The sequence below is a fragment of the Hemiscyllium ocellatum genome, chromosome 1 (genome assembly GCF_020745735.1).
Source record: "Hemiscyllium ocellatum isolate sHemOce1 chromosome 1, sHemOce1.pat.X.cur, whole genome shotgun sequence".
Taxonomy (NCBI): domain Eukaryota; kingdom Metazoa; phylum Chordata; class Chondrichthyes; order Orectolobiformes; family Hemiscylliidae; genus Hemiscyllium; species Hemiscyllium ocellatum.
In genome coordinates this window covers 151,274,528-151,299,285 of record NC_083401.1, presented here as the reverse complement: position 1 = coordinate 151,299,285, position 24,758 = coordinate 151,274,528, and the positions used below count along the sequence as shown (strand labels likewise).

General features: G+C 39.6%; 1 protein-coding gene across 2 annotated transcripts in view; it reads left to right on the top strand.

Annotated features, from left to right (window-relative positions):
• LOC132820599 (testican-3-like) overlaps positions 1-24,758 on the top strand; it is a 525,001-nt gene that overhangs the window by 477,521 nt on the left and 22,722 nt on the right. For both annotated transcript variants that reach the window (XM_060832813.1, XM_060832807.1), the window contains exons 8-9: positions 5,134-5,295; positions 20,623-20,844. In XM_060832813.1, coding sequence (XP_060688796.1) covers positions 5,134-5,295; positions 20,623-20,844 — 384 coding nt within the window. The remainder of the gene's footprint in view (positions 1-5,133; positions 5,296-20,622; positions 20,845-24,758) is intronic.

Genomic DNA, 24,758 nt, shown 5'->3' with positions numbered 1-24,758 from the left:
GTAGTGACACAGATATTTTCTGAAGAGCCTGTTTAGAGATAGAACATAGAACAATACAGTGCAGAACAGGCTCTTCAGCCCTCAGTGTTGCGCCGACCTGTGAACTATTCTCAGCTAGCCCCTCTACACTATCCCATCATTATCCATGTGCTTATTCAAGGACTGCTTAAGTGCCCCTAATGTGGCTGAGTTAACTACATTGGCAAGTAGGGCATTCCACACCCTTACCACTCTCTGAGTAAAGAACCTGCCTTTGACATCTGTCTTAAATCTATCACCCCTCAATTTGTAGTTATGTCCCGCATACAAGCTGACGTCATCATCCTATTACACACCTCTGAACCAAGTTGGACTTGAATCATGGCCTCCTGGCTCAGAGGTCAGAGCATCACCTAAGATATTAATATAAGTTGTAAAAAGCTGTTCATCATATAAGCTGTAGGTAGCGTAAAGAGCACACATGTTTAAAGAGGTCAAGTGAAACACCGAACAAACATTCTATTATAACACGGAAAGTATGGATTTAGCAAAAGTTAAATACAAATGAAAGTCAGCATCTGCAGTTGTATTAATTTGAAATGGTCTCTGTTGAAAATGAGCCTGGCTGTGGGACACTGATCATTACATTTCAGATTCAGCTTTGTTCAGAGAGACACTATGTCGTTGAGAAGATGTTTAGCTTCAAATTTTTAAATTTTCCAATGTTTATTTCTTGGTTGCATGTTTTCCGCTAACTATTTCTTGCCCATTATTTTCTTCACGTCTCTTCTCACTTTCCCTTGGGGTTACTTCTTGGTGCTTTAGAAGAAGCCATAATAGATGGTCTGTCGCTTTGTCTACACCAGCAGGCTTTTATCCAACTTCCTTCTGGAATCAGATCTTCTTTATATCAATCCTGCTGCCAGCCAATACTTCCATCACAGCTAGGGACATCCCCTTGTGATCACTGCAACTCCTCACAAGCTTTCTGCTAATTCACACCCTAGTCCAAAGCTGCAAGAGTTAATGTTGCCGTCTAAACATGCGCATTGGTGGCCATCTTTGCCAGCCATTTTGATGTTCATGGCACACTTTAAAAAGCGAAGCACAGCACAGACCTCAGTGGACTTCACTTGCCAAATCCTGCCAATCACAAAAAAAAGAACATTTATGTAAACTCTATTTTCTGCCAGCCATCCAATCTTCTATCCATGCAAACATGAGAGATGTGGAGAGATTGCTTCTTTCAAAGGGTCAGAAATCTGTGGAATTCACCATCCCAGAGTGCAGTGGATTCTGGGGCACTGAGTAAATTTGCAGAGGAGGTTACTAATTCAAAATCTGTCAATGGGATGAAGGGTTATGGACAGTGGGCAGGAAAGTGGAGTTGAAGCCGACATGAGATCAGCACGATCATCTGATTCCAATTCAAGATGGCAAAAAACACTTCTCACTGTATTTTTATATATGTGTGACAGTAAATTTAAATCTAACCTATGTCTGTCAAATAATAGCGCAAGATCGGGAGGCTGAATTGTCCACTCTTGCTCCTGGTTCTGATGTTACCTCTACACCATGAGCTTCTGTTTTATGCTATAACCTTTTATTTGGCATCTTGTCAAATGCCTTCTGAAAATCCCAGTACGATACTTCCACAGGCAGTCCTTTCTTCACTGTGCATGTTACTACTTCAAAGAATTCCAAGAAATTGGTTAAATTTGATTCTCTTTTTACAATCCTGCTGCTTCCTCCTGATCACATTGCATTTATCTAAGTGCCCTGTTATGACCCCCCCCCCCCCCCCCCCATGACTGGCCCCCTTCACTTTTTAAATAGCAGATTTATATTTGCTGCTTTCTAGTTTAATGGAACCTTAATCTCTCAAATTTTAGGAAATTGACAGCAACTCATCTACTACCACCCATTTTTGTGCAAGGAGTAAGAACCTCAAAAACCTTTTTGGACAATTGCTAAAACTGAGGATCCTGCATTTCTGCTGTCTGAATCCCCTTAGCTGCATCATTCACTGTCTGATCCTGGTTTAACTGACCACTGACAAAGTCAGAGATCTCTTTTCAGGGATCACCTTCTGGTACAAAATGTCCAGTTCATAAGCTCTGAACCAAAGCCACTGTTATGGAAAAATGTCCACTTGTCTGGGTGTGTGCAGCTCTACAAACACTCAAACTTCTTGAAATCCAGGACAAAATAACATTTGATTAGCATTTAGCACCTTCCCCATTCTTTTTATCATTGCACAATTGCAGGAATATGCACTCTCAACACCTGCATTATCGTAACTTAAAAACACTTCCTTGACAGCACATCCAAACCTGCGGGCTCTATTACCTACAATGAAAACAACCAACTGCCATCCCCTACAACCACATCCCCTTTCACCCTAAGTCAAATACCATCTTGAATTTGAACTACATCATCTTTTTCTCACTATTGATTGGTATAATCTTCCCCTGTAACATCACTGTTGGTATGCCAACCCCACATGGACTGCCATCCACTACCACCTCCTTAAGGGCAATTCGAGATGACTAGAAAATGCTGGCTTAGCAGTGATATGTATATCCCATTGATGGAAAAAAATCTGCCACACCCCAGCAATCATTATTCTTTAGCAGTCGTGCAACTCAGTCACGGTGGTGATAATGAACCATCGTTGGCAATGGACATTACTATTCCCTACCTAAAGTATAATAGAATACACCTAAAGATTGTTACAGTGGTGGCTGGAACACCTTCAGAGAATCATTAAATCCCTACAGTGTGGAAAGAGGCCATTCAGCCCATCAAGTCTGCACTGCCCCTCTAAAAAGCATCCCAGAGCCACTTTAACCCCCCCCCACCCCGCTCCAGAGCACCTGGCAGAAACCCACGCAGACACAGACATGGAGAAAATGCAAACTCCACACAGGCATAGACACACAAGGCAGATATTGAACATGGGTCCCTGGTACTGTGAGGCAGCAGTGCTAACTACTGGCACACCATGCATGATGTGTGTAATTTCCATTAGCTATGGGTTTGTCTTTGATTCTGGCAGGCTGTTGCTTGACTAGTCTGTGGGACTACTTCCCAATTTTAACACAGTCCTCTAAATGATGACGAGGGCAACATAGCAGAGTCAATAATGCATGGTGTGCCTTTGCCATTTTCTCTGCATGGATTGATGCTGGGATGTCCATTTAGTGTCATCTATGCTGCTAATTTGTTGCCAGAACTGAGAATTAAAGAGTATCTCCTTGTATAGGTTGCATGATCTGAACAAGATGCTTGTCTTTCACATCTCTCACATGGATTAATGTCTTGCAGGGTATGCTGATTCTTGTTGAATGTGTCAGGATTCAAATTCTGAGTGAACATCATAAAGTTAAAATGCGTGAATCATAAACATCATTGCACAAAGTAAAAGTACATTACTGCAACCGTGTGCTTTAAGGCACCCGCACTGCTGCTAATTTTTCAACTGCAACCAGTTTCACAAGATTAGACCACACTAGACATGGGTCAGAAATACAACTGTCTATGTGGAGTTTGTACATTCTCCCAGTGTCTGCATGGGTTTCCTCTGAGTGCTCCGGTTTCCTCCCACAATCTAAAGATGTGCAGGTTAGGTGAAATGACCATGTTAAATTGGCCATAGTGTTAGGTGTAGGGGAATGGACGTGAGTGGGTTGCTCTTTGGAGGGTTGGTGTGGACATGTGGGCTGAAAGGCCTGTTTCCACACCATATGGAATCTAATCTAACCCAGACCAAGTAGGAATAGCCAGATATTTTTCCCTAAAGGATATTGGTGAACGAGGTGAGATTTTATGACAATGGCTTCATGGTTGTCATTACGGAGATTGCCTAAATAAAGATAATGGAGGCACTTCCCGAGTCTCATCATAACACCTTTCATAAAATTATCCCTATTTTTACTTGAAAAGGATAGCACTTACAAATCAAATGAAGTTTCAGGTGAGTAATCAGATTGATGCTGGTATGTAATGACCACACTTTAATCTGGAGGTTACAGCAAGCAGAACAAGTATCTTACTCCAATTTGGAGGGTGCAGTCAAGTTTAGAAAAATAAATGAAACAGTTATGAATAGGTGTACAAATAAATGAAGGACATGAGGTACATTTAAAATAAAATATTTTTATTGTGCTTTTAGTAGGATTAATGGAACAGAAACATGTTATTTGACTCATCCAATCTGCACAAGTGTTTTTTTTCACCTCCAACTTTCTTCCATATTTTCTCATCTAACTCCACCATCATTGCCATCTGTTCCCTTTTTTTTTGCATGTTTATTCAGTTTACCCTTAAATGAATCTATACTTTTTGCTTCAACACTTCACTGTTGCAGCAAATTCCATGTTCTCAAGCCTCTGGATAAAGACTTTCCTCTGAATTCGTCGTTACATCTCTTGTTAACCATCTTGTATTGATCACCCTCTCAGTTGTTTTCTTCACCATAAACAAAACACATTCTCTATATATATATTGTTTGTGTATATATATATATATATATACACGGAAAATGTGCTGTTTCATGTTCATCATCTTCAGTCACTTGTTTTCATTCATAAATATCTATGTATGGAGCTTTAAAAAACTTCCCAGTGTTGCTTAGGCCTCCCATACAGCACCTCAGGAAACCATGGCTTCATTGCTCAAGGGCTTCCTCCTTGCATGGGCATTGGAGAAACAAAATTGTCGACGAAGCACTTGTGGACAAAACACCTGTACTTTTTCAATAAATCAGTCAAGTGTGTGTGAAGCCCCTTTTAGAATTGTGGAGCTCTGGAAATTTCCAGACTTTATGTCCCTCATGAGGTGCCTTAATCCTAAAAGTTGCTCTAGCTTAAAAATGAATAATCCTGTGAAGGCTTTGAAATGTTTATATTCCCGTATCTGTGTCTTTCTTTCAATGAATTTTGATCAGTGTCAAGACTTTCTCTTTGTTCAAGTCCCTCAAGGCTCTTAGTGGGGAAAAGCAAATTTTGTCGGAATATAAAATTGAGGAAATAAGAAGAGGAGACCTTGTCCCTGATCAATTTGGTAGCGTGCTGGTATGTACTGCACTAATGCAATACCAAAATTCTCATCTGTGATCATATACTTAAAATATCTTGTTTGTCCTCTTCACAGAGCAAGCAGAACCAGCTGGTCAGCAGCATGCATTTGAAGGACGTCAGTCAACAGGGCGCCAACAAGAAACAAGCATCAGGACAGATACATACACACTGCAACAATTGTACAGTGATGTGGATAAGGAAGCGCACATTGAAGGACAGAGTGCTAATGTTGGAGGTAGGGTTTAATAAGTGCAAGGGTGAACCATGTGCTGCAATTCCCTGCTAGGTTGCTAAATGCTTCTGGGAGTAAAGATTTGCAGGAGTCATTAGAGCATATGGACCATGCTGAGTAGTCCATAATAGCTTCAATATATGCCATGCAGTGGCAGTAGAAAGTGATAGAAATAAGCAATCAAAGACTGCTTCATCTTGCTAAATAAACATTTTATGGACTGTGATTACAGAGGGAGTCAGTGTTATGGTTACCCGTTACCTAGAGATGTTAATGGACATTGTAAGCACATGCACTTCAGTATTAGAGTGTGGCAAGAGGCATATTAAGTGTAGGTGCCACTTGTGCCTCAATTAGCTTTTCACAATCATGTTGCACTGCATAAAATGCAGTCGTTCTGCTTCAAGTATATTGAAATCATACACTGCAATAACTCAGCAAGGCTCCTTCAACATTATCTTTTCAACCTATAATCTGCATTACGTAAAAGAACAAGAATAGCAAATGTGCAGGAAAATCTTCAATTGTAACCTCCTTTCCATACACACACACACACACACACACACACACACACACACACACACACACACACACACACACACACACACACACACACACCCCACAATTCACACAGCATCCAGATTTTGGAATTATATCGCTCCTCCATTACTACCACTTGGCTCACATTTAAATCAGCTACTGAATGTAGGTTGCACACCTGGAATTGGAGAATAATCTCATAAAATGTTGACACTTTAATGATAAGATTATAAAAAGAAACATTATGCAAAATGCAATGAATTCCTCAATAAAGAATTGAAGCTGAATTGATTTATTTCTTTAGAGAGTAGCTGAATCAATATTGTGTGGATGAAAGGAATCCTCAGGAAGGGCAAATACTCCATGAATCTGCCGATTCCTTTGACTGGTGGGATAAAAGGAAAGGTGAATACTATATAGGGAAGGGAACCAGGTAATGGTAGAGATGGAGAATGAATACTGTGTTGATGTTATTCTCCTTAAGAAGTATAGGGAGAATTACCTGGCCCCGAGCCTGGCCTAATTAACCCAATACATGAAAATTAGTTGGATTAGTGCACATATGTGTAAGATCTTGTAGAACAGTGGTAGTGTCCCTACCTCTGAGCAAGCAGTCAGAGATTCAAGTCCCACCTGCCCAGAAATGTGATATAACATGACTGAACAGATTGATTAAAGATATCTACCTGCCTGACTGATTTTTCCATCCATTGATTTTATTTAAACTCAACTCAAGGCTCCATTATAACAAAATGTCTTAAATTGGGACTCAGCAGTGTACAGATACAATGTGCAAAGCCATCTCCTGTCACAGTGATAATGTTCATTAGTGGAGGAATTGCCAATTGCACACAATTGATGTACTTGACTGACATTTTCTGACTCTTCTGCTGCTGGTCTGATTATTTCCTTATTTTGGTATAACTTAACAGACAATGGAATATGCCATGAACCCAGGTGATGTTACTGGACATGTCTGATCCCAGAAATGATGCTTAATGCATCATAACTTGTATTTTTAATATTCACAAGATGGACTTGCTCTGAAGCACAAATAAATAGTATTGACATTTATTGCACAAAATTGAAGTAGATTAAATCAAACTATTTTCATATAACACACATTTGAAGATTTCAAAACACATGGTAAAAATACAATCCCATTAATCTCAATACCATCCCACGACAGCGCACACAAACCAAAGAGAATACCTTTCTCTATTCCACATATTAAACAAACACACAGAATGCTGGAAGAGCTCCACAGGCCTGGTTGCATTTATGGAGAGGGAAACAGTGTTCATGTTTCAAATCCAACATGACTGTTCTTCAGAATTGCCAGATCTACTGAGTTCCTCCAGCGATCTGTGTTTGTTTCAGATTTCAGTATTTTCAGGATTTTGTTAATATTAGGTTTTGTCTTTCCCATGGCTTCATTTCCTGGTCATGAGAATTTGACTAAATCTCTTTTATTTGTATATATAACTGAGCCTAGCCTTACTCTCCAGGAAGATTCTCTTTAATACTTTGTTTTTAAATTAAATCACCATGCGTACAGAAATATTCGCAAGTTAATCATGAAGCCCCTTCAGAGACACCAACCAAATCAATATATCATTTATTGAAAATCCAAATACTAAAATAAATGATGTTAAATAGATATATAAATCACACACCTTACATGACAAATACTGCAGCTAATGTCACTTCTTTTTATTGTTTCAGCTCAGGCAAACACTCTAGTCAGTCTTGCTTTGTTAAGCAAATTCATCCAACTGTTACCAGAACAATTCTGAAAGTTAGGATGCAGTGTGCTTATAAATTATGCTGTACAAAAATAACAAATAAAACTAATTACAAGAGAGCAGAGCCTCAGTATTCTAACTAACTAGATATTCCTCTCATTCTTCTATTTAACTACAACCTATTAAGTTATATGATACCAAGAACTGGAACCAACTATCCATCAAAAAATAAAACACTGCATCCCTCTGAGGGCAACTTTAACTACCTGCATCAGAAAATACAATTTTATTAATTATAGCAAGTTTAAAATTGTTCCATGAGGTATTTGTTTATAATTGCAAATCTCTACCACTTTGAAGTCTGCATAGATTAATTTTATAAAATAGTTTTCAAAGTTCATGTGGTGTTGTCCTGATTCTGCCCAATGTGTAATCCTGTTGGTCCTTTTCCCTGAACAGTCTGAAGTCTTTTTACGTTAGCCTAAGCATGGCACCATCCAAATTTAGGCTTGTCTGACAGGTAGAATGATTTGCTGATTTTTAAACTAAAATTACACCTTTGAGTAGGAACCAATGTGATCACATTATTTTCACACATTTGTTTGGTTGCAAACATACTGCACATCATTGAGATTTTCTTTTATCTCCTCTCTGGTCTGGTCTTCTATCAATTTGATAAGTACTCAACTCCTAATTGCAGTAGCTGCCTGTTGCCATGTATCTCTTTAGACCAAGAAATTAATTGTGTAAGGTATTTATAGATTTCTTGCTCTAATTTTGGTTTCTGATCACCTCATAATTATCATTTTTACAATCCTGATTTTAATTTTATGGTATTAGTGCCAACAATTACACAAGAAGAATTACGCATGAATCTGACTTTGTACAATGACTTTGCTTGCTTGTTGATTATTTTCTGTCTCTTATGGACTGTCTGGTTTGGAATCTTTAAAGCAGTTGAGAATATTACAAACATTTTATACCAGCAGCAGCTGATTGATGGCACACTTGCCTCTGAATTATATGGCTGCAGGTTCAACACCCATTGCAGAGCTGGAGCACAAAGGCCACGTTAAATGTGCACTGCAGCACATCATCCCGTACAAACAGCTTCTATATGTTTGCATGAGATTCCCCTGTCAATCTTCTAAATTTGAGCGAATATAGTCCTAACTAATCCAGTCTCTCTTCATGTATCATTCTTGTCATCTCGGGAATCAGTCTAGTAATCCTTTGTAGCCGGAGCATCTACCCTCAGTTAAGGATTCCAGAACTTCACACAATACTTCAGGAACAGGAGATGGCAATGGTCTCATGTTCTGTTGCTAGACTAATAATCCAGAGATCCAGATAGTGTTATGGAGACCCAAGTTTTAATCCTACCATGGCAGGGAATGGATTTTGAATTTAATAAAATTCTGGAATTATGAGTAGTCTCATTATAACCATTGTCAGTTGTGGAAAAACCATCTGGTATACTGATCTCCTTTATGAAAGCAAAAACTTCTGGCCTTACTTGGTCTGGCAAATATGTGACTCCAAACCCATAGCAATATGGTTAACTGCTGGCCCAGCCAGTAACATTAACATCTCATAAATGTGGTCTGACCAAGTCCCCATGCAATTGCAACAAGAAATCCCTGCACCTGTGCTTGATGGTAATGGAGGTTCGCCAGCATTCTCTTATATTCTGGATCAGTGGTGCTGGAAGAGCACAGCAGTTCAGGCAGCATCCAAAGTGCAGCAAAATCGACGTTTCGGGCAAAAGCCCTTCATCAGGAATTCTCTTATACTCTAGTAAATAATAGGACCAGATTGGTCTATTTTAGTAGAGGAGAACCACTTAGTGCTGTAACTAGAAAAGCCTTTTGTAATTAACAAGGTATGGTTTATTGTATGTTCATATCTGCTTATGGGTTACATTGATATGGTAGACATAGTTTCAGAGACTTTGAAGAGAACCAGATGTTAAGTATCACTTCTTTAAGATCCTACACTGTTCCACACAAATCCATATGATTAGATGATGCTTATGCTTTTCCTTACTATTAACCCATTTGAACCCATATACAAGAACCTCCAGTGCTGAGAAGCACTGCAGTGTTTATTGATGTTGTCTTTTAGATGAGACTTTAAATCAAGGCTGCATCTACCCACCCAGGTGAATGTACAAACAACCAATGGTACCATATTTAGGAAGGTCAAGGAGGTATCCCTGTTTTCCTGACTAATATTTATCTCAAAATCAACATCACACAAAAATAGTTGTGTTGCTGTTTGTGGGAGCTTGATGAGAACAATAGTGATGGCCATGTTTTCTAGATTACAATAATGATTATACTTCAAACATGAACTCATTGGCTGTAAAGTGCTATGAAAGGTTTGAAGGTCATGAAAAGCACTTTCTAAAAGCAAATCTTTTTATCTTTTATTTCTTTTTACTTTTCTCTCCCTACTTATCTGCATTTCTTCATATTTCTTCCTTTAGCAGATGCTTCTGTCAAATTTAAGTCATTATTCATTCAAATCCAGAGGGAGAATTCAGCTGACCATGTGAAGTGTGAAACAGCTCAGACTAGGACAAATAAATCAAAAACTGGATATTTTGGATTGAATTGGAGAATACTGTTCCAAAACATTAATGAAGAAAAGAATGTAATAGAGAGAACTTTTAAGCCTTGGTATTAACTTTGAGTTGCATTGGATTGATTCAGGTGCAGGGTGGAAATCATTTTGACTCTGGCCCTGATTCAATTCAGTTTCACTGTTTTAAATCTGAAGCCAGCAGAAATTAACTCAGTAGCAGAGGGTAGCAGTGAGGTTAGGAGGCTGAAGGAGCACAAGGTTGGAGATTGGTAGGGTTGAGGGCAGGATTATTTAAAGAACTACCAGCAGTGGATTATAGTTGGAATGGAATGGAATGGCTGTTGCAGGTTCCAGGGTTTAAATGTTTTAGTAGGGTAAGAAGTGGGGGTAAAAGAGGGGGAGCTGTGGCATTGCTTGTCAAGGATAGTATTACAGCGGTGGAAAGGACGATGGATGAAGACTCGCCATCTGAGGTAGTTTGGGCTGAGGCTAGAAATAGGAAAGGTGAGGTCACCCTGTTAGGAGCTTTCTACAGGCCTCCTAATAGTCCTAGAAATGTAGAAGAAAGGGTTGCAAGGATGATTCAGGAGAAGAGTGAAAGTAATATGGTGGTTATTATGGGGGACTTTAATTTTCCAGATATTGACTGGGAAAGCTATAGCTCGAGTACATTAGATGGGTTGGTTTTGTCCAATGTGTGCAGGAGGGCTTCCTGACACAATATGTAGACAGGCCAACAAGAAGTGAGGCCATACTGGATTTGGTTCTGGGTAACGAACCAGGCCAGGTGTTAGAATTGGAGGTAGGTGAGCATTTGGGGACAGTATCCACAATTCGGTGACTTTTACTCTAGTGATGGAGAGGGATAAGTGTGCACTGCAGGGCAAGGGTTATAGCTAGGGGCAGGGAAATTATGATGCAGTGAGGCATGACTTAGGATGCGTGGCTTGGAAAAGTAGGCTTCAAGGAAAGAGCACAATTGATATGTGGAGCTTGTTCAAGGAACAACTAATGGGTGTCCTTGATAAGTATGTACCTGTCAGGCAGGGAGTAAAGGGTCATGTGAGGGAGCCGTGATTTAATAAGGAATTGGAATCGCTTGTTAAAGGGAAGAGGGCAGCCTATGTAAAGATGAGGCGTGAAGGTTCAATTGGGGCAATTGAGAGTTATAAGGTAGCCAGGAAGGATCTAAAGAGAGAGCTAAGAGCAGCAAGGAGGAGACATGAAAAGTCCTTGGTTGGTAGGAATAGGAAAAACCCAAAGGCTTTCTATAGGTATGTAAGGAATAAAAGAATGACTAGGGTAGGAATAGGTCCCGTCAAGGATAGTAGTGGGAAGTTGTGCGTGGAGGCTGAAGAGATTGGAGAGAGACTGAATGAATACTTTTCATCAGTATTCACTCAGGAACAGGACATTGTTGCCGATGTGAATAGTGAGTCACAAGTAATTAGAATGGATGGCTTTGAGGTATGTAGGGAAGAGGTGTTTGAAATTCTGGAAAGGGTGAAAATAGATAAGTCCCCTGGGCCTGATGACATTTATCCTAGGATTCTCTGGGAAGCAAGGGAGGAGATTGCAGAGCCATTGGCCTTGATTTTTATGTCCTCGTTGTCTACAGGAATAGTGCCAGAAGACTGGAGGATAGCAAATGTGGTTCCCTTATTCAAGAAGGGGAGTAGGGATAACCCTAGTAACTATAGGCCGGTGAGTCTCACTTCTGTTGTGGGCAAAGTCTTAGAGAGAATTGTAAGGGATAGGATTTATGAACATCTGGATAGGAATAATGTGATCAAAGATAGTCAGCATGGTTTTATGAAGGGCAGGTCGTGCCTCACAAACCTTATTGAATTCTTTGAGAAGGGGACTAAGGAGGTGGACGAGGGTAAAGTGGTAGATGTGGTGTATATGGATTTTAGTAAGGCATTTGGCAAGGTTCCCCATGGTAGGCTCCTGCAAAAAATATGGAGGCATGGCATTGAGGGTGAGTTGGAGGTTTGGATTAGGAATTGGCTGGCTGGAAGAAGACAGAGGGTAGTAGTTGATGGTAAAGGTTCATCTTGGAGTGCAGTTACTAGCAGTGTTCCACAAGGATCTGTTTTGGGACCATTGCTGTTTGTCATTTTTATAAATGACCTGGAGGAGGGGCTAGAAGGTTGGGTGAGCAAGTTTGCGGATGATACGAAAGTCGGTGGAGTAGTTGACAGTGAGGAAGGATGTGGCAGGTTACATCGGAATATAGATAAGCTGCAGAGCTGGGCAGAAAGGTGGCAAATGGAGTTTAATGTAGGTAAGTGTGAAGTGATTCACTTTGGTAAGAGTAACAAGAAGATGAAGTACTGGGCTAATGGTCAGATACTTGGTAGTGTGGATGAGCAGGGGGATCTCGGTGTCCCTGTACACAGATCTCTGAAAGTTGCCACCCAGGTAAATAGTGCTGTGAAGAAGGCATATGGCGTACTGGCTTTTATTGGTAGAGGAATTGAGTTCCGGAGTCCTGAGGTCATGTTGCAGTTGTAGAAGACTCTGGTGTGGCCGCATCTGAAGTATTGTGTGCAGTTTTGGTCGCCATACTATAGGAAGGATGTGGAGGCACTAGAACGGGTGCAGAGGAGGTTTACCAGGATATTGCCTGGTATGGTAGGAAGATCATATGAGGAAAGGCTGAGGCACTTGGGGCTGTTTTCATTGGAGAAAAGAAGGTTTGGGGTGACTTGATAGAGGTGTACAAGACGATTAGGGGTTTAGATCGGGTTGACAATGAGAACCTTTTTCCACATATGGAGTCAGCTATTACAAGGGGGCATAGCTTTAAGTTAAGGGGAGGTAGGTATAGGACAGATGTTAGGGGTAGATTCTTTACTCAGCGAGTCGTGAGTTCATGGAATGCCCTGCCAGTAGCAGTGGTGGACTTTCCCTCTTTATGGTCATTTAAACAGGCATTGGATAGGCATATGGAGAATAGTAGGCTAGTGGAGGTTAAGTGGGCTTGGGTCGGCGCAACATCAAGGGCCGAAGGGCCTGTACTGCGCTGTATTTTTCTATGTTCTATGTAGTTAGCAGGCCTGTGTTGGGGTGTCCAATACTTCAATTCCCAGTCCTTCTCATTCTGAAACAATTCTCATGAATTTTAAAAGTATCATTTCATCTTGGCCTGTCCTGCCTCCTGTCAGGTCCTTCGGGGGAATTTGGTTATATGCAGACCACAGTCAAATTTTAAGGTAAAATTCTTGACTTTCACACTTCCAATGTGTGACTACCTGCCTGTGTTAAGTGGATTCCTCAAAAATGGGTGTCTGCTGAGGCAGAAACACTTCAGAATGATGCCTCCTGATACCTTACAGTTTTTATATTTTCACTGTCTGTAGCTTAAAATTAGCCCAGTAGCAGGAATATATTGCTTTGTGTATGACATTATTTTTTGGCATCTTGTCAACTTACTTGAAGTTATTTGTTCACTTTTCCAGTATGCTAAACCTTAGTAGCAATTCTGCAGTGAAGTCAGTTCATCTCTTATTGGACAGAGAATGAACAGAGAGTGAGCTGAAATGTCAGGAACATGATAATTCTGTGATCCAGCACTTCAATGATATTGCCATTCAACAAGCTTAGCTAAGGAAAGCATAACCATGTAGCCCAAGCTTCCCACCTATTAAAGTTAAAAGACTGCTGGTTTATAATTTCCCAAATTGCTACCTGCAAATGCCACACACTGTAGGGAAAGTTCAATCACAGAATCACCTTGATTCTGTAGTAGACTTCACTACAAAGGATACATTGAATGCAAGCTGAAATGCTAGCCTGAGTGTGGAATAGTCACAATTTTTAAATGTCATTTCCTTCCGTGCAGAGGGTGCACTTTCTAAATAGTACTGCTTGATCACTTATACAGCAATAAGGTACCCGTAAATAAACAATCTTTTGAGGGAAGGAGAATAGTGCTTCGTGGCAAAAAAACATGATTTTGGGCTCAAGAAGAATGGGGCTATCCCATACCGCAGATACTTACATGAGATGATAGCAGACAGATAAAACTAAAGATGCACAATAGTCAATATCTACAAGGAAGTCTGCATGCTCCCAGGTGAAGCAACCATTGAATACCTGTGAGATTTTAATAATCATTATCTTTTTAAATCACTCTTTAACCAAAGTCTTGCATGAGACAAGGACACAACCACAAAAGATGGCCTTGAGATAAACATCTCATGGGTAATTAAGGCACTCACATCAAAAATGCATCATTTGTTTTCATAAACTGTAGCTATTTGATAACACTGAACCACATTTCATTCAGAAGCTTTTCACACAGAATTTCCCCCTGTACCACACTCATCTTTCTTCTAACACAGTTCTGTGTTATATAATCGCAGCTCTGGGATTGATATTTCTGCCTGAGTCTGTCAATGCAGACATAATGCTTACGTACAAATGCTAACATTTCTTAATACTGCTCTCCTTCTATAGGAGAGGAGCATACAAAATAAGCTTGTATCTGCCCAGATTTGGAGATGAGGGATGCTTGAAATTTAGCTGCTGATTGCTTTCAAGGAGCAGTCCACTGAACTAGCTGGAAAGCAAGGGGAATATGTCTGCGCTAAAGGGAAGATTGGGAATCTACAGCCGTCTAATGAGACAGCCTCAAACTTGCTGAATATTAAGCAGAATATCTTAAAAAAGCTTTGAGTAAGGGTGGCAACACTAAAAACAAACAACACACGCAAATCTCTATAATTTTTGATGTAGACTCAGGATCCCATCTCCAAGCAAAAGCCAGAAAATAGAACAGCCATATGGTCATCTCTACCAGTCCATCAAACCACACGATTGAGGAGGAATCGTTGTGAGCCTCCAATGATACTGTGTCAATGCCTTCTTCTCCACCCTTCACGCATGCAGAATAATTCAACTCCATGTGTAATCTATGTAGATGAAGTTTAGGGTCACATTCTGGCGAGTGCAGCATTGACAAAAGCTACAGCCACATGTAGAAGAAATGACCAAGGTCTCTGACTCTTGGAAGACTAGAAAGCTTCCAGGGCAGTATTTAGACGAGGCCGATAAGCCTGTTAGAGGCTAGATTTGAGGGTGAATGACTTTGTGTTGGCATATGTGCACAATCACATAAATTATAAGCCAATTGAAAAGTAAAAGTACAGTATTCCTACTGGACCACAGGGTTGCGCTCTCATAAGAGAGAAATGGTGGTGGTCCAACCTGAGGATCACTATGCCTCAGTCAAGAGGAGAGGTTAAGAAGGGCAGTCCTTCGTGGCAACCTCAGCTGGAGCAGAAATTGAATCCTCACTCTTGGCTGCACTCTTCATCTCAAACTAGTTTTCAAGTCAACTGAGCTAACCCCTATCCCTTTAACCTCAAAGGAATGCTTATTGTCTACTTTAAAATGTTGAGACAATTTATTTGCATTAAATGGAAGTTAAGTTCCCTTTGCTTCAATAACCTCCTGTTCAGTCTCCTGATCAGAGTTTTAGGATGGAGTTATGCAGAGTTACATGGGGGCTGTGTTTCTATGTCTCAAATCTCAGTTTCCAAAAGTTTAGATATAGAGAAACAAATTACACTGATTCTCTCCCAAACTTAAACAACTAGCATCAGTTTCTATTTTCCAGTGGTTATACTCTTCCCATAGCCTAAGCATTCTTTGTAATGCTCCTCATGATGTATGTCTGAGCTTGTATGATAATCAGCGTCACTCAAGCTACTCTGCAGGAATCAGGTTGTAATGAAAGTTGGCACTTATGCACTCAACATGACGTTAATGTGTCAAACCTTTTTCTTGAAGTTGACTTGGTGACACCTTGGCAACCAGAGCGTGTTTAAATATCAGCCTTGTCTAATTGCTGCCCTGGCTTCTTCTGTATTTACATCATCGTTGTAGCTTCTGTATCAACCTCCCTTCCTCATCTGAAGAAAATGGTGACTGGTGGATCTCCACTTCTTGGTCTAAACCCTATTACAAGTTTTCACCCCATTGTAGATCGAGGTTATGTAGTATACAGCAGGTAGTCACTATTCTGGAGACACAGTCAGACAAGTACTGAAGTGTTCCTCCTCAGTGGTCCAGGTATTGGAACAGCATCTTCAGATAATGTTCGATAATGGCCATGCTGAATGCTGTTAGTGGGCATTCGTTCATTCATTCTTCTCCTTCCTCCTCCTCATTAACCACAGTTCATACAGCTGCTGAGTTAAGTTGATCAGCCACAGCCTTGTGAGATGTATCCTCCATAACTATTGACTGGTTTTCCCTTTCCTTGTTCTGCCTTGTGTAAGACTCTTGATCTGTATGTTTATTTTCTTTCCATGCATGTGGCTGTTAGCTTAATCTAATTTTGGTGGCTTTCATAATCCTTATGGTATAACCTTACATCCTTGGAACCTACAGCCTGCACAATGGTTTCATCATCATGTCCTTAACTTTCAGGGATATGAACCTGGGAGCACTCCTGCATGGTGGTATGTGGAATTACACACCCAATACCATCCCCACTGTTGATTGATTATAGGAGCTCTTCTCAAAATTATATCAATCATGAGACATGATTAAGAAGTTCATATTTGGTGTTGATTGGGCAAATTCACCTTTATGCTGCAATAATATTTACCCTATAGCCACGGCTGAGTGCTCACACAGCAGTATTTTGCATTTCTATTTTGATTTTCTTAATTAGATGTGTGTTTGCACTGTGCAGGAACATATGCAAACAGATCTTGGAAGCTCTCCCATTTGTGTTGCATATTCTTTTGTCAGCTGGTTTAGGAGAGAGATGGTGGTTAGCTTTTTATTTGCTTTGTCCACCCTTTATCCTTCCCTTCACCTACCATGCACTTTTTCTGCCATCCTGGGCTAGCCGTCTCATTTCCTCTGACATCCCTTCTGTCCTCCTTTAATCTCTTCCTGAAAGTATGGGCCCTTTCACTCTATCTCATCATGTTCTTGCAGTTTCCCCAAGATTGCTTTCCGAAATGAGTTAGTTGTCTTATGAGGATGAGTTGGATAGGCTTGATTTATTTCTACTGGGGTTTTGGAAGAGGGTTGACTTGACTGAAGTGGATAACATCCTGAATGGTCTTGACAATGAAGATGTGGAAAGGTGTTCGCTCATAATGATGATCCAGAGCAATTAGAGATCTCCCTTTTGGGAGAGAGGTGAGCTTTTATTTTCTCCTCAGACCTTGGAACTCCTCTTCAGAATATGGTGGAGGCTGTGTCATCGCATGTTTTTAAGGTGGATAGATTTTTATTAGGTGAGGGAATCTAAGGACAGCAGAGATAGAGAGAAAGGTGGAAATCAGGATACAAACAAATTAGTCATGATCTTATTCAATGGTGAAACAGGCTTGAGGAACCAAATGGTCTACTTATGCTCCTATTTCATATTTATGTTTGTATTCCACTCCCAAGCAGGCCCCTGTGCCCAGCCTTGCATTGCACCATCCCTCATATAATTAACCTGTTATTTCTCCCTTTCCAGTGCACTTTAACACAGTAAACACATGTAAACATTTGAAAAGATTCAGAAAAAGGTGGTTTAGGTAGAAATTGATGGTTAGGAGCAGAACATAAAAGGGCATAGTTGTAATGGGTACTGGAAAGATCATGGTGAATGGAGGGAGGAAACTGTGATGTGGAGTGGAGAATCAGAGTGATGGGAGCAAAATGATGGCAGCCTTGCATTGTACCATCCCTTATATAATGTACCTGTTATTTCTCCCTTTAAGTTATAGTTCTGATCCTTTCTTTTCCCCTTTGCTCCCATCACTGTGATTCTCCCCTCTGCATCCCAGTTTCCTCCCTCCATTCACCATGATCTTCCCAGTACCCATTACAACTATGCCCTTTTAAGTTCTGTTCCCAACCATCGATTTCTACTTAAACCATCTTTATCTGAATCTTTTCAAATGTGTTTACATTTTAGTTAAGTCCCACTTAGCTCCCCTGGTTAGATTTGCTGATATCAAGTAGTGTGGCTGTCTTGTTGGTTAAGCTTGTTGCTGTAGTTGGAATATATTAGAAAGTGAATTGAGTCATCTAGTCATTGAGTCCTACAGTATGGAGTCTGTTGGCCCAAACTGGTCTATGCCAATCAAAATGTCCATTCATGCTAGCCCCATTTCCCTGCACTTAACCCATATCCTTCTAAAAGTTTCCTATCTAAGTATTTGTCCAAATGCCTGCTAAATGTTGTTAATGTACTTGTCTCAATTACTTCCTCTGACAGCTCATTCCACATGCATACCACTCTGTATAAAAATATTGTCCGTCATGTTCCTTTAATCTTTTTCCCTTGTTACCTTAAACTGATGCCCTCAAGTCCTCAATTCCCCAACCCTGGGGAAAAAAAAAGAGTGCATTCACCCTACCCATGCCTCTCATGATCTTACAGACTTCTATAACATCCGCCCTCAGTCTCTTACCCTCTAAAGAAAAATTTCCTAGCTTGTCTAACCGCTCCCTATAACTCAGATGCTTGATTGCAGCTTGATTTAGGTCTCAGGATGAGGTATTAACTGAAGAAGATAGTATCAACTGGCTGCAGGGGTTTTCCATGAAGAAGCTAATTGCATTTGTGCCAACCGAACAAGGGAACTGGAAAGTGGAGTTGGGTAACCTTCACTGAGGTTTGAGCACTTGTAAGGTTGTAATTGAAGGTAAAAGTGTTCAATCTCTAGTTTTGATATTTATAATGAGATTGCTTCAAATAGTTGTTATATAATGTAATGGATTGTTTTATTTTCCTATTGTGTGTCATAAACTTTTATGTTCTTTGTTAAAAGTACCATTGCAGCCTTCTTTGAATATGACGACCGCAGTAATAAAAAAGTAAAAATAAACTTTTAGGGTCTATCAAACCAGGACTCACCCTGGGATCTGACTTTTTCTCTGTTACCGTCAGCAAGGATCCTGAAAGTATCATGGGACATAATTTACGCGACAGAACATCTGATGGCATCTGCTGTTAATTAAAATTGCCCTTGCACATTAAGACTGTCTGTTTACTGAAAGTGCAAGCTGATAATCCAGCAAAGGAAACTGAGTATCTAGGAGCTAAATGATCAGGTTAAACAACTGTTTATATCTTGAAGGAAACAGGATAAATAATTATGAAATAAACAGCAAAAGAGCTAAGAGGGAGAAACAAATTAAAGTGTTTGATTTCAAACTCAAAGCAGGTAGTAGGAGAGGAAATGAAAAGTGGGAAAGATTGATTGGATTTGGAGAGTGTAAAAATGTTTATATCTACCATACAAATAAAGTAAATTAATGCCATTCAGTGTAATTGATTGGTGAATTAGGCAGTGTTATGGACCAGGCCAAACCTCCTCAAAACATTTCAAGAAAGTAGCCCGAACCCTAACTTTGCTTGTTGTTTTAAGCAGGTGTAACACAGATATTCCAGGAACGATGTAGCTGGTCAAACCACTTGGTTTTAAACAAAACCAAATTTATTCACAAGATTACCGAATGGAACACAAACAAAAGAGGACAGAACACAGAATAACTTAACCCCTCTGAAAACCCAACAGAAAACCCCAACTTAATGGTGCTGTTCCAAATACTTGCAATAATCTCCATAAACATCCCTTGGCAAAAAAGGTAAAGTCAAACAGAGTGTCTTACAGGAAAGATGTCAGAAAGAGGGAGGGTCAGCATGGACCTGCTGCTTTGGGTGCAGCTGCTTCACAACGGCTGCTTGCTAAAACCAAACCAAACCAGAGAAAAGCTGTGCTGGGAGAACTGGCCACTCCCCTTTCATTATACAATTTTTTTTAAACTTGAAAGCCTTTTGCCTGAGGCAGGATCTGTTAGCTATAATTGAATTGGCCTTAAAGCCTATCCAGGCCCAGACCTTTCAGAATCACTGCTTTTATGAAAACCAAGGGCAGCGTAACAGCATTGAGATGTCATTTTCAAAATGTTAGCAACAGACACTCTGGGTGAAACTTTTGGGTTTCCACAATAAACCACAAGTCTGAAGTCTGAGAATATTGTAGGACTTGTACATAAATAGTAGTGAGTACTATTGATCTCATCCTTATTTTGAAAGCCAATTATGGACTCCCGTTGCACTCGTTTGAATAATAGAAAATAAAACTTCAATACATCTGCCATGGCATACTTAAGGTTATTATGGCCCAGTTTGGTTAGTTATTATGCTTCTAAATTTCTCCTTCCTATGAAGGTATTGATTTTCTAGAGATATCATAACCAACAAAAATGGTTGAAAGTAATAATATATTTAGTTGGCCAATCATGATTTTCAAGTTTTGTTGAATCTGATTGTTGCATTATTGTTATATATTATTACTTTGCATTTGTTGAATGCATTTGTCGCTAATATGAATGATTCACATTAAATCTTCAGTTCTTGTGTCAGTAATTGACTAATAAGGAGCTTTATTCAATAAAAGTAGTTACTTCTTTCCCCTCTGTTCCTTAGGATTTGACACCAGTATTCTACCCATTTGTAAGGACTCACTTGGATGGATGTTTAACAGACTGGACACAAACTATGACCTGCTGCTTGATCAGTCAGAACTGGGAAGCATTTATTTTGACAACCATGATCAGTGCATGAAGCCATTTTTCAATTCATGTGATACATACAGAGATGGTCGCATTTCCAACAATGAGTGGTGCTACTGCTTTCAGAGAAATCAAGGTGAGAAAAATCAAGGTCAGAAATCATAAGGCTCATAATGTTAGTGGCAACTTTAAAAGACTTAAATGCCAGGATTGGGTTAAAGGTCAGAGATGGACTAACAATATTCTTGTCTAATGAGGCTTCACTTGACAGCATCTCCTCACAAGATTACCTCTATTGCTTTATTTCTGAATTTATTGCAATGTAATTGCCCAGCATTGATGGAACTTTTATGTTTATGATTCCTATCTGACTTTTATAAAATACACTTGACGTCAGTGATACTCTTCAGCACTTAAAATCTTATTTTCCTTCTTCTATTTTAATATATATTGCTGTTACAAATACTATTTACATTGGATGCTATTGCGAATGATAAACATCCATAAAATTAAAATCCCAGTGCATGTTTTGCACAATAAAACAAAATTAAAATTAATTGAAAATAGCAAACAATGCATGACTGAAAACAAAGTCAATTATTTTACAGTGCTTTTCACATTGTCTGGGGAATCATATTTTCACTGGGTAAATCACAGAGCCATGCAGGCAGTCTGTGCATCTACATGAATAATCTTGGACAACTAGGTATAATGTGCAATTATTTATTTTGATCAGAAACACCATACTAGATCGGGATTTATCCAAGATCTGTTGAAACATTGTGAGTACCTATCATGATTCTAGTAATGGGCTAAGAGGGCTGGCACAGAGGCTGCCAAGTGATATCCTGATTGAGAGGATGACAACATCCTGGACGAGGAGATAACTTTAGCTGACAATCAGAAAATCTTCAAGCCTCAGCTATGACTGAAGAGTTATTGAACCCTGGTTGTACTCTGCCTTTAGAAGGAAGATGTTAATAAAATGCATGTAGAACATTTATACCAGCCTCCTATAGTGGATAATTTATTAAAGTCATTAGGACATGTGAAGTAAAATACCAGTGATGCTTTTGCTGATATTAGAGGAAGTTTCAAAGTATTTCTAGCCATTCCAAACGTCCTGACTTGCTGAGTAAGCTGTGTGCAAACCATAGGGTATGTCCCACATAAGGACAATGGTGGGGCTGCTGTGAGAACTCAGTGCCTTGACACTGGTACCATGGGCAGCTAGGTGGAATGTGCACTCAGTTGTTTTGATCAATGAGATATGAGATTAATTGTGATTTGTCTAACATCTGTTGCAATATTGTGTGTACCTATCATGAATTTAGCAGTGGGGTTAGAGGCCGGATATTGAGCCCACCAAGTATTACCACTGCCTGATAGGATATCCTCTCATTCACATCTCTACAGAACTTTCATAAGGAAGGAAACCTTCCACAGGGTCTTGTAATAAATGTCGACTAATGGTCAGAATCCAGTCCTCATGAGAAAGAAAGGTCAGTGAGAGCCTTGTAATACAAACATGAGTTAGGATCAGATGAATCTGTAGTCCCTTGATCCTGTGCCATTATGCCACGGCTGATTTAATTGTAACTTCAACTGTAAATTCCCAAATATCATTGATAACCTTTTACACACTTGCTTACCAAGAACTTTTTTATGTTTGCCTTAAAATTACTCAAGCCTCTACTTTCACAGCCTTTAGAGAAAAGAACTTCTGAAAACAACCGATCATCTGAGAGACAAAAAATATTCTCAATTCTTAAATGGATTGTAGGTAGTGACTCCTAGATCTAGATTCTCTGTATAAGTAATAGGAACAGGAGTCTGCCATTTCAGCCCCTCAAGTTTGTCCTGCCATTCTACAAGATCATAGCTAATCTGTCCCAGCCTCAACTCATATTTTATGCCAGTTTCTCATAACCCTCAACTCTTCAATATTTCAGAAGTCTATCAATCATCTCTTTATATACTTTCAGTAATCTAACTGCCACAACCCTCTTGAGGAGAGAATTCCAGACTTTCTCTAAGAGAAGAAATTCCTTTGATCTTAGTTTTGTATGAGTGTCCCCTTAATGTGTAACAAAACCCACTAATTTGAGATACGCCCACTAATGGAAACATCTTGTCAACATATACCATGTTAAGCCCACTCAGAATTTTGTATGATTCATTCAGCTCACTCTCATTCTTCTGAACTGCAGTGAATAAGTGCCTAATCTGTTTGTCTGTTTTGGACAAATCAACTTTCTCATCCCAAGAATCAGTCTAGGGAACTCTTTTGAACTGCCTCCAATGCCAATATATCCATAATCAATTTTCTCCCTTTTTAATAGATTTTTAGTCATCTGCTGCTAGTTCCTAAATGATTACCAATCCTGTGACTGATTTTGCCATTTTATCTGCCTTAATTTTTGATTGGATACTCCCTTTTAGTTCATTTGTTAAGCATGGGTGGTTCACCCTTGTCAACAATTTATTCATTTTGACCAGAATATTTTTTTCCTGAGTGTTGTGAAATATCTTTTTTCCTACCCCACTTTAGACCACTCTTTAGAACTCTATAATTGTCCTTATTTAAGAGAGCACACTGGTTTGACTGCATTAGTAAATGATACAATATTTTTCAAAATACTCACTTTTCAACTGCTCAACAGCAGTCCTTATGTCGAATCTTTTAGATAAAAGTATCACAGGCTCAGTGTTGTAGTCAGTGCCACTCGAAGCTGTCTAACAAGTAGCCAACTATTTGAGCAAGGCCCTGACATTATAGCAAGGGGATCATGTAAGCTAGCAGACCAATGTCACAGCATCATCGAATTGTTATGGTACAAAATGAGGCCACTTGGTCCAGCATGCCTGCACTGGCAAATGTCATTTATGTACACAGTGTAGTGTTAGTGGTAACAAACAAGGAAAATGTTGATGAAGCAGAACTTTTTCGATTCATTTGTAATGCCATGTCAATGAACTTACCATTTGGCATCAACCGTACATTGTATTCTGAAAGCGTTAGCCAGCCTATCACAGCAAATATTTCTCTTGTTTTGCAAATTCTTTGGCAACTGGATATTTTGATGTTCTTTTGAATAATGGTTCTGTAATGTTCAATGTACATATTGGTGCTACATATCAGGACATACTGACCATGTGTCCAAGGTGTATGGCAGCTTTTAAGAATCTGAATGCATCAAATGTTAGGATTATTGTGACCTTCACTTTGATTGAGAAGGCAGTTGGGTTCTTTGAGTTAATCCTTAGAACTATATTGAGTATTTCTGCACAACTGCATTATAGTCTTATGTAAGAGCCTTAGCTATGGTCCTGTGCCTGTAGTGAATGAATATAGATATGCATAAAGATGTGACAAGAAGGTAGATATTAGTGTATAGTTTCATATTGAAGTATGAATATACATCATTTACAGCATGTGAACAATGATGAATGCCTTTCATATGCTGGCAAAGACTTAGATGAAGAGCGGGTTATAGCAAATGATGAAAGAAGATGGGTTCCATGCTGACAGTTCCTGACTGTGCTTCTTCTCAATTCTATCCCAATGCCAACCTTTATTCTTTTCCTGTAGTCTTTGAGATATTTTCTAATCACCTATGCAGGGGATGTTACTATGTGCCTCTGGAACACATAAGACATCAACCAGGCTCCCTAGTTCAGAGATAGCAACATTACAAAAGTGCGACAAAAGCCCTCCTGCCTCTCCCCTTCTGTCCGTGACTGCAGGAGAACCATTGTTTCAATGTGGATAGTTTTCGACTTGCTCTATAAATTGAAGCTACAAATTGAAGCCAAACATACAGAACACATTCTCTGAACCCTGCCTTCTCTGTCTTTTTAAAGTTCAAACTCTGCTTAATTTTATCTCCGGTGCTATCGGAACTGTATTTTTCTGGTGGACCACATACACATTGTCAGTCTTTCTGTTGTCATCAGTTTAAAGCATCCTATTGAAACCTATCAACTTGTCTGTTGTTGTTAACCGACTGTGATTCAGTGCACTGATACTCTCTCTGTTTATTTTGATGC